At 42.7% G+C, this 13,659-nt stretch overlaps 1 protein-coding gene across 2 annotated transcripts in view; it reads left to right on the forward strand.

Annotated features, from left to right (window-relative positions):
• Nucleotides 1-13,659, forward strand: part of SRGAP3 (SLIT-ROBO Rho GTPase activating protein 3) — a 447,418-nt gene that overhangs the window by 389,003 nt on the left and 44,756 nt on the right. For both annotated transcript variants that reach the window (XM_069206335.1, XM_069206334.1), the window contains exons 17-18: nt 1,409-1,636; nt 4,793-4,872. In XM_069206335.1, coding sequence (XP_069062436.1) covers nt 1,409-1,636; nt 4,793-4,872 — 308 coding nt within the window. The remainder of the gene's footprint in view (nt 1-1,408; nt 1,637-4,792; nt 4,873-13,659) is intronic.

Genomic DNA, 13,659 nt, shown 5'->3' on the forward strand with positions numbered 1-13,659 from the left:
TCAGATGTTTGTCTATATTAAGTAAATATATATATCTATCTATATATATATATCTATATATATATATCTATGTATATATATCTATATATGTGTGTGTGTGTGTGTATATATATATATATATATATATATATATATATATATATATATATATATATATATATATATTTTATGCAAAGTGAGATTCTAGGTTTGAAAAATTGAATTTCCAGAAGCAGGAATAGAGTTCGGTGGTTTATAATTTCATATGTTTTATCAATGTGCTTTATTATGGGTTTGGGGTTGTTTTTGTTAATTCAGGCAAATAGAGTCGATTTATCATTTCCAGCTAAATCTAAAGCAATGGAATCAGGTTCGGTCATTGCCTACTTTGTGGAAATTGTTAAGCAGTCAGGAAGGCTCCTTCACATACAGTATGACCTTTATGCGTTCACCATATATAATTGGATATGTAGGTTCAATATATTCTTTCCTGGGGACTACCCTTGTTTTCAGACTAGTTGCTTCCCCGTCTCCTTGTGTTGGTTGTTCCTTTCTCCGTAGGCGTTGTGAAAAGCCAGTTTATAAAGTCAGAACTTTCCACTCATCCTGAAATTTCTTCTGAGTGATTGGTTTCATCATAGCTTTGGTTTAACATTAGCAGCCATAATTCAGAGGAAACATTTCTCTTATTGAGTTTAAGTTCTTTGCACCCAGGGTAAACTGTCCACTCGTTCCAATCAATATATATATATATATATATATATATATATATATATATATATATATATATATATATATATATATATATATATATATATATATATATATATATATATATACACTATAGATCTTCTGCATGATTCTCATTTCACTTCAGTGCTTTCATTACATAAATTCCCACAAATTGTATAACTCCAAAGACTCAAGAAGGTCCCAGTGTGGACATAGCCACATAAATCTTGAGTTACTAACAGACCTCTTAATTTATTAATTGATCCACATATTTCTACTGGGCATTGATTCACATAGAAGGATACATGATCAGTGGGTGGCTGGAGGCAGAATGCAGCCCTTCATATAGCCCTAATACACTTAGATTTTCTGTTCAGGCATACATCTCTTGTACAAATATTACATCCTAGATTCCCATGTCCATTGTCTTCCTCCTATCTCTGATCCAAATAGGCTGCATGGCTTGTTCTGTTGCATAGAACTGCACAAATCTCATAAATTGTCACTGATGTGCCACCGCTGCATCAAATTTTATAAACTTTGATAAAATTCCTGATCTTTAGGCAGACTGTGGGTTATTTTTTTTAATTCTGTCTCCTCTGTCAGTTTGTAAAAACATTCTATTCACTGGACTGTATCCTGTGTCTTACACAGCAGATGCCCCCTTCACATTGTTCCACTATCTTGTGTCCTTCAGCCTGTCTCAGTACAGTGATGAGAACATGATGGACCCCTACAACCTGGCCATCTGCTTTGGACCCACCCTCATGCCTATTCCCGATGGACAGGATCCTGTAGCTTGCCAGGCACATGTCAACGAGGTCATCAAAACCATCATTGTGCACCACGAGGCACTGTTCCCGAATCACCGAGAGCTAGAAGGTCCTGTGTATGAGAAGTGCATGACTGGAGGCGAGGATTACTGGTAAGGAAAGCTCCATGCTAAGACTGGAAGTGGATAGCATAGGATTGCTAGTGAGTATAGGTCTGTACCTAGTGTGAAGAGACAGGAAGGTTACTGGGGTAAGTGCATCTCTTGCATAGGGGTGATAGGACCAGTGAAATACTGATTGGTATGTTTCTATACACAGTTCTGGGGGGACAGAAAGTCTACCCAGGCAAGTGTGCTTGTGCACAGTGCTGTCAGGAGCAGCAGAACACTGATGGGCCTGTTTCAATGCATAGGGCTGATAGGAGATGGGTGGTGCCGCAGCACGTGTTCCTGTGTGCATGATGCTGATAGGTACAGTAGAATACTAATGGGCATACTTTGGGAAAAGAGGGTTAGTTGTGAGGGCGCGTCTGTCCATTGCGCTGCTAGGAATGGGGAAGGGTAGCCGAGGATAACAGTGAGTACTGCTCTAAGCTTGGTGCTGATAGGATAGAAGGACTATTGGTGAGACTGGCTCTGAGCAGAGTGGAGGAGTGAAGGGGGCAGGTGAGGGATACTTACTAGTACTGTTCTATGTATCATGCTGAAGTGAGAGGATACAGCTGACGAGAACAGTGGAATACTAAAGGGCTTGTTTCTGTGCATAATGCTGGTGGGAGAGGAATATTACTTGTGATGGTGGCTCTGTACAGTTCACTGCTTGGAAGGGGAAAGGGCAGCACAGAGATACTGGTGAATACTGCCCTAAACGTGGTGCTGATGGGATAGGATAAGTTCTGTTGAGAATGGCTCTATGCAGAGTGGACAGGGCAGCTGAGGGATTCATCTGGGTACTGTTATAGTGCCAAAGGGAGAAGAGGGGTAATGAGGCAAGTGCACTCTATGCACAATAACAGTGGAAAACTAAAGTGCATGCTTCAATGCAAAGTGCTGATGGGAGAGGAGGATTACTTGTGATGGTGGCTCAATGCAGTGTGCAGATGGTGAGAGGAGGGCGATTACGGAAGGATACTGGTGAAAGGATTACTGATAAGAAATGGTCAAACCAAATGCTAGTGTACAGGATAAGGCAGTAGAACTTGGGTACTGTGAGTACTACCCTGTGTGCAGGGTTGCAAGGAGAGTGCTGACAGGCTCAGTGGATTACTGATAGGTATATTTCTATGAGGAACAGTTGTAGTGAGGGTGACTATATTGAGTGTTGCTGGGGAGGGTAAGTGGATAGCAGAGGGGTACTGTTAAGCACTGCTCTGTGTGTGATGCTGACGGAGTAGGCGGCATTTTGGGGTAACTGTGCTTTGATTCATGGTGCTGATGGAAGAGAAGAAATAATGGTGAGGATGTATATTTGTGTGCATAGTGCTGGCAATGAGAGGAGAAATGGTAATGGGTCTCTGCACCGTAAGAAGTGGTACTGTATAATGCAGGTCTGTTCATAGTGCTAACGGAAAAGTGGGATCACTCACCGATGTACAGTACTGACTGAAAGGAGGCGTGCTGATGAATATGTCTTAGTTGATACAGGTACATGCTACATTAAGCATTGTGCTGACGGGAGAGACATATTGGTTATAGCCTGACACATGGAGGCCTATTCACAAACTGCAGTTTGTAGTATGCTCAGTAGCACTACAGTGGTAGTAACAATGTACATCAAAATTCCATTCAATAAACTTCGTGCAGAAGTCCATGTTGCTGCCTCGCCTATCTTTTATGTGCAGAGTTCTCCGCACCTACAGGTATATATTTAGTAGTAAATGTGGGAGGGACGGGAGAGTGGCTGGAAAACGGGGAATATTTTCTACTAAAGGGGAGGGGTTTAGGAAAGGGTAAGGAGGGGTTGAGGGTGGGGTAGGGAACATGCACAAAGTGCCCTAAAAAAATTACTACATATAAAAAGACCCAAAACATAACAAATATACTTCAGCTCAAAGTTAGAGTAAGTCCAACCCAATGCATGCCCACCCACTGGTACTGCAACACCCTCTCAATGAAAATAATAGAGGGTAACACTTAAAAGCCAATAGGAATTAACGTATTTTAACTTTTTTTTAAAATATAAATGCATTTAGATTTAAAATGTATACATAAATACAACTTAGATATTAGTCTATTATAAAATATGTTAATAACCTTTCTTCAATTGTAAATATTAATACAACTTTAGTTTAAAAATATATATATTTTAAATTAATTCTATACATAACTTTAAATATTTCTTACTATGTAACACATAAAAATGCATTGTATACTTTAGGTGGGACTATTTCTATTTACATCATATTAAAAATAATTTAAATTTTATTTGATGTATTAAAAAAAGTTATATTAAAAATTAAGTTCATAGTGCCCTGGTATTGTAGTTTTTGTTGTTCTACATTTAATATATATATTAATATATATTTAACATACTTACTTGTAATTAAATTACATTAATATTTAACCAATAAAATATTTTTACTTAAGTTTTATTAACTTTTTAAACTTTTCCCTTTACCTTTACCAATGAGAGATTTTTGCCCCTGTGGCAGAGACCTCCGCCACTGTGTGAAATGTTACTAGTTCAGGGGCTGGGGACATGTATTTCTATGCTTTTTAAAAACTTTACACTCATAAATGGTGAATAGCCAAGTAGTAAAGCTACTTAAAAGTGTCAGAGTAAACTTGCTCATGTGTAAGTTTACCTTTGTGAATAGCCCCCAAAGCATTGACAGCTGAGAAACTGCTGAGTATGTCTCTGTAATCATAGAACAGTAATGATGATGGGAAAGGAGAAGTTCTCAGTGCATGGACACTCCTTTCTGAAGTAATTGTGTGCTTTATACATTTAAAATCATCATCATCAGAGTAAGGCACTGCCTGTGGTGCTAATAGCAGATTAGCAGTACTGTTCCACCAATAGCAATGGCTAGCACCAATAGTGTTGATTGGAAAGAAGCGCTGGTGAGTATGGCTTGGTGCAAATGTCCTAATCAGTCTGTACAGAAGATTATTTTAGAAAGTAGTGTGCGTTTTTGAAGGTGACCAATTCCTCTTCAGTTTCACGGTCACTGAGACTCTAAGGGTTTGTGTTTAGTTTGTGAGGGTGCTATTGAACTGACATTTTATGCATAGTTTGCAATTCAGTGTATATAAAAATGTGATTGGTGTTCAGTTGAGATGTTTTCCATTCGCTTGATTTCATTGTAGCGACAGCCCTCACAGTGAGCCAGGCACCATTGATGAGGTGGACCATGACAACGGGACAGAGCCCCACACCAGTGACGAGGGTAAGTAGTTTAAGTGAGCCTGGATACGGAAGGTACATGAGCTGAATGACACACCAACTTTGAAGGATCTTCTGAGATTTCTTGCAGATTCAGGAAGCATAGAATGATTTGTTCTCCATCAACCAAAGAACACAGCTAGTCTAATAACAGCATGTCCATTGTATATATCCATCCAGCAAGCGTTACGCTTAAAACCCACTTGCAGACAAGATTATGCAGGCGGCTGAGATATCTTCTGTGTGAGAGACAGGGGGCTCAGTATCTGCTATAAACTATCATATTACGTGCAGCAAGGTAGCTAGCTAGGCTCAAGCTACAGATGTCCATGTGTTTGTGTCTGCAGGAGCATAAATACATAGAGGACCAATTTATTGGATAAAATCTACTCCCCAGCAGCCCCCGGGGAAGTAACAGGACTTCTAAGGGGCAGGAGACTTTTCAATAACATTAAACTATTCTTTAAAATACTAAGGGCTTAATTACTTCCTTGGCGGATGGGATACTCCATCACAAACGTGACAGATATCAACCTGCCGTTTTACAAATTCCATAGGATATAAGGGAACTTGTAATACTGCGGGCGGTATATCCGTCACGTTTGTGGCGGAGTATCCCATCCTCCAGGTTGTAATCAGGCCCTAAATTTGATATTGTAGGAGAGAGTGACAAGTTTATATAGTGTAAACAGTATGAAACCATGCATTTCCTCTACTGCCCCTCACATTAACTCTAAGGTCTCCTACACTGTGGGGCTCAGTCACCCACAATGTTTTAGCTTCATTTGAAGAAAATCACACCACAAAGCATATTTTTATATAATTATTTGTTAGAAATTTCTCCTCAAGCCCTCTTGAATCTCTTTTGCAGTCTTTAACATTCCATATATACTAATAGTAATACAATAAAAAGGCACTATTAAAATGATCTTTTTTGTATGATTTTAGCTTGATTGCAGTATTTAACTTTTGTGGTCATTGTAAAAAGTACTAGGTGACGGATAAAACTGAAGAGCGTTTCTCAACACAATCTTGGCATAAAGATCTCTCGAAGGGAACTTGATAAAAATTACACAGTTTATGTGCAGTGCTTGAAAACAGCAAAGCTATTGTATGAAGAGCTGTACAAAGCAGAATATAATTATTCACTGCCAAAGAAGCTTGTCCTCTGCAAACATGGCAGATGACATTTAACATTTAAGCTAAACACACAGTTCACCCTGTTTAATATTGTTGGTATAAAAAAATAAAATTATTTGTAGTTTGGACAGAGTTCTGTTTTCATGTGCCCTTGTACTGAGATCTTTGTATGTTAGTGTAACAATGAATGTATGGGTGAATTTACAGAATAGTGGTTCATTGGTTTAATCGCCAGGTTGCCAGTTACATCCAAAATACTTTCACAACTAATCATGACTTTTGCATGATTTTGTAGCTTTTGCTAGCTCCAGGAATAGCCATCGCAAAGAGAATGGAAAATGCCTGTGGAATGGCAGAGTGATCAAGAGAAACAAAGAGATCATCATATTGTTATAACTGGGTTTTCAAAGGGTACAGTAAGTATTTAGGGACAGAATACATGGGTCATTGTTCTCTTGCACAAAGGGGCCCTTTACACTGAAGCACATTGTGATCAGAATGAATATGGCTGCTATCACAGAGCACACCAACAAATAATACTGTTACGCAGAGCTTTTTCATTAAAGAGCTGGAGAGTTTCATATTGTACTGCTCAGAAGACTCATTAAAGATGGACACTTATGTATCGCAGGTCATTACAGACTGTACATCGGTATCTGTACCTCTTTGACATGCTACCCTCCTGGTTGGATATGGACATTGGAAATGGAATGTGCACTGTAACCGTGGTCGTTACAGTCAATATTATTTTATTCATGTTATTGAATTTATATACCACTTTTCATAAAGCATCACAGGACAAATGGAGCAAAACATAAGAAATTCCATGATGTTCTCTCCAAACATAAATGTTGAGCAAATGATTAGGATAGATATTAGTGAATGCAATGCAACAATTCCTAATTGTTATCAGTATCCTCACCTTCCCCCCAATCTCTCACCTTATTCTTCACTCAACATTAGATGCTTTTCAGAATGATCTTATCGAGCTCCAGTCTGGCTCCTCAAGGGGTCCTTTTTCTCTTGGTAATATATTCAGTATTTCTCTATCTCAAAGCATGTTTCTAAGCAAAATGATGTAGCCCATATGATCCTGACACTAAAAAAGATTGATGCAGGACCAGTAGTGATGCATAATCATTGGCCTAATATGTTGCTTGTAGTAGATGCTAAGAAGCTTGAGATCCATGTTTCAAAACAACTTACTAAAATCTTCTGACATTTGAATACTGCTCAAGCTGGTTTTTGTGCGGGACACAGCACAGAGCTCTGGTAGCTTTGGGTCACCTCAGGATAGAAGCTGATGCTGGTGTGCCAGCACCTTGATACTTCACGATCTGTTGGTAGAATTTCACATAGTCGATAATTCCATTCTCTTGGACCATAAGTGGGACTCTGGCACAATTAGCATGACATACTCTTGGTTGAAATACTTTGGGCCTTTGGTGGTCATGAGACCACCAAACCCGTGGTGGCAGTCGGATGGCCGTGGCTGTGGCGAGTCGACCAATAAATTATGACTTTGGCGGGCGGACCCGTCTGAAAGCCACCGTCCCCGCCAGGATCATAGATCCCAATTGGGTGACAGCGGTCGGGCTTGTAATCAGCCATGGCGGTGCTGAACTCAGCACCGCCTGGCTGATTACAACCCCATTTTCTGCCAACCTTTTGAAAGGCTGGTGGAAAACCTGTGCAGCGGCCCCCTGCCCAGCACCATCCGAATGCGCATTGTCTGTTTTGCAGACACTGCCCATTCCGAGGGTGCTGGAGTGTTAGGATATGTGCCTTGGCTCCCTCTAGTTTGGCTCCCTCTAGGGAGCCAAGGCCAATATTCTAACACTGTTCCTGCCACACAGCCCGACGGGAACGCGTATTGCAATGTGCCTGCCGGTCAGCCTGGCGGGAGCGGTGGAGTCCTCCCTGTGAGTTTGACAGTCCCATGGTGGGACCACCAAACTCATAATGAGGCCCTTTGTCTGTAATCGTTTTCAGTCTTTGGCTCTTCCTCCATTCTATTGATTGCCTTCTTCAGAAGCTACAACTTTGATAGAATCAGAGTGCATGGCTTGTGACTGGTGCCCCCTGTATAATTTGTGACATAAACCAAATATGGGTGAAGACAAAAGTCACATCCATTATCATGTGAGTAGTGTGCTGAATTACTCCCAGGTCCACAAACCCTATAGAACGCTGTCACAATGACTGCATGACGTCAGTGAAATCATCAATGATCATTTGAGATGTCATTGATTATGTCATTTAACATGTCATGAGTGATGTGATATGTGAGGTCATAAGTAGTGCATGGTGGGGGCGCAACTCATAATTAGCTCATTAAATTATAGCAGAAGAATTTCAGTCTTTCTTTGTTAAAAATTATTGTTTATCTCTTTACGACACCTAACTATAACGTCACTTTAACCTTGTATTTTTCAGTGAATTTCTGTTTTTTCTTATTATGTTCAAAATTGAGCATACAAGTAACCCCCTTAGGCAACCTACAGCCAGCACCCCCGGCACATGATCTTTGGCTTTGCGCAGGGATGTGCTGGCAGCAGGGACTGGCCTCTAGCCAGAGCCTGCGCCCAACCACCTATGGGCAGCCGGCTGGCCACAGGCACCCAACCCACATTTTCCTCTTCTTTCTTTCTTTTTTTTCAGATACCACATTACTCCTGTGGTACCCACCATAAATATTTCTACCCCATGGTACCGCAGTTCCTTGCAACCTTCCCCGAAGAAGGATGCTAATGGGATGGAAGCTTAGGAAGAGTTTAGTGTAGGATCAACGGTACACCTAAGGTCCTGGATTAAGGTAAGCACAGAGGTGTTGGAGGGACATATCTGGGAAGGGGAAAGAGAGCAGACTTCCATCTTAGCACCTAGTAGTAGCAACACAGACTTGCTTTGGTACTGTTGAGGACCACTGCACACAGTTACAACTTTATTGTCTTCAAGACATGTCTCATATGTGGCCTGTTGGTTTCCTGCACCAAAATGGCATACCAGCAGCTGATCGTCATCTGCCCCACTGTGTTGATTAAGGCACCTACCTGGGCAAGTGCCTAAGCATGTTCTTTGTTGCCCCAAAAGGATCATGTGTTCCAGCATCCTAGGTCCCTTATTTCAGAAATAATACTGTTAAAAACCACAGATTTCAGGTTACCCAAAATTTGATGAAAACCTGTGGCCACCTCTCAAGCCTGGAGCTCCTCCTTGACATGTCTTTTCTTGTGAGAAGTCATGCCATTTGCCCTTCCAGTTGTTTGCCAAGAAACATAATGACACCCCCTACAGTGGCCTGGAGCTGTTCTTTAATTGGGTGCTGCTTACTGCGGTCAGAGGGCAGGGACAGGAAGATGATTAAAGGACAGCCAAAGGCTGCCTTATTTGTATTCAGTCCCTGATGAGGTTGGGCACTCAAACCCTGCAGTAGTGATTCGCCTGTTCAGGGCCACATGCACCCGCTGGACTTTTCTGCTCATTTGGGCAGCAGAGGAGCAATGCAGCTCAGGAAGGTGTGCACATTTTTGGAGTCAATGCAGATGCTGCAACACTGAGCTGAAGCGGCAATTGCTGTGTTTAGCGGCGACATCTGTGGTTGTATAAAGTCAACAGCTCTGGTGTTACCACTCGGTGTTATTTGGCTGTCTTGACACTTAAGAGATGTTTCTGGTGTATTTTAGTTGGTTGGCAGTGGAATCTGTCAACAGTATTTTTATTTGTCAGCAGTGCTTGATGTTAGCACCATGTTGATTCACATGATATATTTCTAGGGCTCGCCTACACAGTGCGTGTGCTGTCTCTGCCAGACATGTTGTTTACACACAGTGGACTAACAGCCCACCCATAGCTTATAATTTGTTAGCTTCAACCTCACTCTCATTTCATTTGTCCCCATTTTTCATAATATGCCACTCTTCTCTGCACCACTCTATGCCACTGCACTCTACGTTGCTGCACTAATCTCACTTCTGCACCACTCTATACCACTCATTGCACTCTAAATCACTTCATTCTGCACCACTGCTCTGTATGCCAGTGTACTATATGCCACTTTATTCTACACCACTCTACTCTATGCCACTCATCTCTTCTCTGCAGTACTGTACACAACTGAACTCTATGCCACTGCACTCTAATCTATGCCACATGCACCGTCTCTGCAAGACATGTTGTTTACACACAGTGGGCTTACACCCCACCCATAGCTTACAATTTGTCAGCATCAACGTTGCTCCCATTTCCTTTGTCCCCATTTGTCACTGCTTGCGAGCGTTGTGTCTTTGTCGTGTGGTTGGCCCTCCCCTAGAGCAAGCACGATGTACTTGTGTCCATACACTGCCCCCGTTTTTGGAGCTACCTTTTACTTTGTGTTCCAGCACTCCATATGAGGGCTTGTGTTTTTGGTCTGCCTCACACATCCCCGTCCATGTAGCTTCTTTTCCCTCCCACCCCGTACTCTGTGCTCTTCACCACTGCACTCTACTCCTCACCACTTTACTATATGCAACTGCACTCTACACTGTAGTCTGCAACACTGCACTCTATGCCATTGCACTGCTCCTTATTCCGTGCCACTCTGTGCCACTGCACGCCACACCACTGCACTCTACTGTACATCACTGTACTCTACACCACTGCAGTCTACTCTGCACCACTCTACGCCACTGTAATATTGCAGCTCTGCTCTTCTCTGCAGCACTGTATGCCACTGCACTCTACGCTGCTGTACCATTCTATGCTGATGCACTACTCTACACCATTCTACTCTGCACCACTGCACTCTGTGTCACTGCACCCCATGCCACTACATTCTACACCACTGCTTTCTATGCCACTGCTCTGTGTGTAATTCTGCTCTATTCCACTCAGCTCTTCTCTGCACTACTCTATGCCACTGCACTCTAATCTTTGCACTGCGCTCTATTCTTTGCCACTGCACTACACACCACCGCTCTCTACGCCACTGCACTTGCTACACCCATCTACGCTGCTGCACTACTCTACACCACTCTACTCTGCACTACTGCACTCTGTTTCACTGTGACCTTTGCCACTGCATTCTACACCACTGCTTTCTGTGCCACTGCTCTCTGTGCCAGTCTACTCTACTCTACGCCACTTGCCTCTTCTCTGCACTAGTCTACACCACTGCACTCTATTCATTGAAACTGCACTACACAACACTGCACTCTACTCTGCACCACTCTACACCACTGCACTTTACGCCACTCTACTCTATGCCACTGCACTCTACACCACTCTATGCTACTTTGCTCTTCTCTGCACCACTCTACGAGTCTGCACTCTATGAAGCTGCACTCTACGATGTTGTACACTATGCCTCTGCACCACTCTGCTCTTCAGCACTAATCTACGCCTCTGCACCACTCTACTCTGGAACACTGCACTCTGCATCACTCTACCCTACACCGTTGCACTGTATTCTAGCCCACTCTTCTCTGCACCACTCTACTCTGTGCTACTGCACTCTACACTACTGCACTCCACGCCACTCTACTCTGCACCACTGCACTCTACTCTTTAAAATTGCACTCTGCGCCACTGTAATCTACTCTGCATCACTGCACTCTAAGCCACTCGAAGCCCCACTAATCTATGTCCCTCTACTCAATACACTCCAAGCTACTGTACTCAATGCCCCTATACATTTTGCCATTCCACTCCACTCCATTGTAGTCTACCACTTCTACTCTATTCCACTCTGCCCTACTCTGTGCCCTCCCACTCTACTCTACACCACTGTACTCTACGCCACTCCATGCCACCTTCCTGTATGATCACTCCACGCCACTCTACTCTCGCCATGCCATTCCACGCCACTCTACTCCACTCCACCCACTTGCCTAGTCTACTTCACTCCACGCTGCTTCATAACATGGCGAAAACATATTGGCAAAGCCAACAGCACTTGCAAAGGTAAAATTTATTGGCTTTGCTAATGCTTGTTCCTTGTTGCCAGTGGTATGGCCAAGCATGTATCTTCCACTAACACCTTACCCCACCTGGATCAATAGTATGCATGTGTGTGTGGCATAGAGCAGCCATACCCAGCCCTCGGCCAAGAGGATAGCATCTGGAGCCAAGATGTGATTTTTGAACAGAAGAACAGGACGGTCACAATACCAGGGATGAAGCCAGTGACACGCGCCAGGGTTTGCAGGGTGTCTGCCAGCCCGTTGGCATTATCTGTGATGCATTTGATGACTAGAGTGCCCTTCATCATTTAAGTCATTTCATGCCTCAGCGCCTGCATTACCAGTTCTGATTAGCATTTACAGGTGATTAACTGGTCCGCCCCTGAAGCAAGAGAATTGATTTTTGGATATTTCTCCGTGCAGCAGTTTCCTGCCATGCTGCCACAGCTGGGTGGCCACTGGCACTGAAACCCTGACACTAGAGAGGGATTCAGGAGCTGCTCCTTTGTTTCTTCAAGATGGTTTGGCTTCAGTGTACAGGGAGTGCAGAATTATTAGGCAAGTTGTATTTTTGAGGATTAATTTTATTATTGAACAACAACCATGTTCTCAATGAACCCAAAAAACTCATTAATATCAAAGCTGAATATTTTTGTAAGTAGTTTTTAGTTTGTTTTTAGTTTTAGCTATGTTAGGGGGATATCTGTGTGTGCAGGTGACTATTACTGTGCATAATTATTAGGCAACTTAACAAAAAAAATATATATACCCATGTCAATTATTTATTATTACCAGTGAAACCAATATAACATCTCAACATTCACAAATATACATTTCTGACATTCAAAAACAAAACAAAAACAAATCAGTGACCAATATAGCCACCTTTCTTTGCAAGGACACTCAAAAGCCTGCCATCCATGGATTCTGTCAGTGTTTTGATCTGTTCACCATCAACATTGCATGCAGCAGCAACCACAGCCTCCCAGACACTGTTCAGAGAGGTGTACTGTTTTCCCTCCTTGTAAATCTCACATTGGATGATGGACCACAGGTTCTCAATGGGGTTCAGATCAGGTGAACAAGGAGGCCATGTCATTAGATTTCCTTCTTTTATACCCTTTCTTGCCAGCCACGCTGTGGAGTACTTGGACGCGTGTGATGGAGCATTGTCCTGCATGAAAATCATGTTTTTCTTGAAGGATGCAGACTTCTTCCTGTACCACTGCTTGAAGAAGGTGTCTTCCAGGAACTGGCAGTAGGACTGGGAGTTGAGCTTGACTCCATCCTCAACCCGAAAAGGCCCCACAAGCTCATCTTTGATGATACCAGCCCAAACCAGTACTCCACCTCCACCTTGCTGGCGTCTGAGTCGGACTGGAGCTCTCTGCCCTTTACCAATCCAGCCACGGGCCCATCCATCTAGCCCATCAAGACTCACTCTCATTTCATCAGTCCATAAAACCTTAGAAAAATCAGTCTTGAGATATTTATTGGCCCAGTCTTGACGTTTCAGCTTGTGTGTCTTGTTCAGTGGTGGTCGTCTTTCAGCCTTTCTTACCTTGGCCATGTCTCTGAGTATTGCACACCTTGTGCTTTTGGGCACTCCAGTGATGTTGCAGCTCTGAAATATGGCCAAACTGGTGGCAAGTGGCATCGTGGCAGCTGCATGCTTGACTTTTCTCAGTTCATGGGCAGTTATTTTGCGC

Source organism: Pleurodeles waltl, chromosome 9 (genome assembly GCF_031143425.1).
Source record: "Pleurodeles waltl isolate 20211129_DDA chromosome 9, aPleWal1.hap1.20221129, whole genome shotgun sequence".
In the NCBI taxonomy this organism is placed as follows: Eukaryota; Metazoa; Chordata; class Amphibia; order Caudata; family Salamandridae; genus Pleurodeles; species Pleurodeles waltl.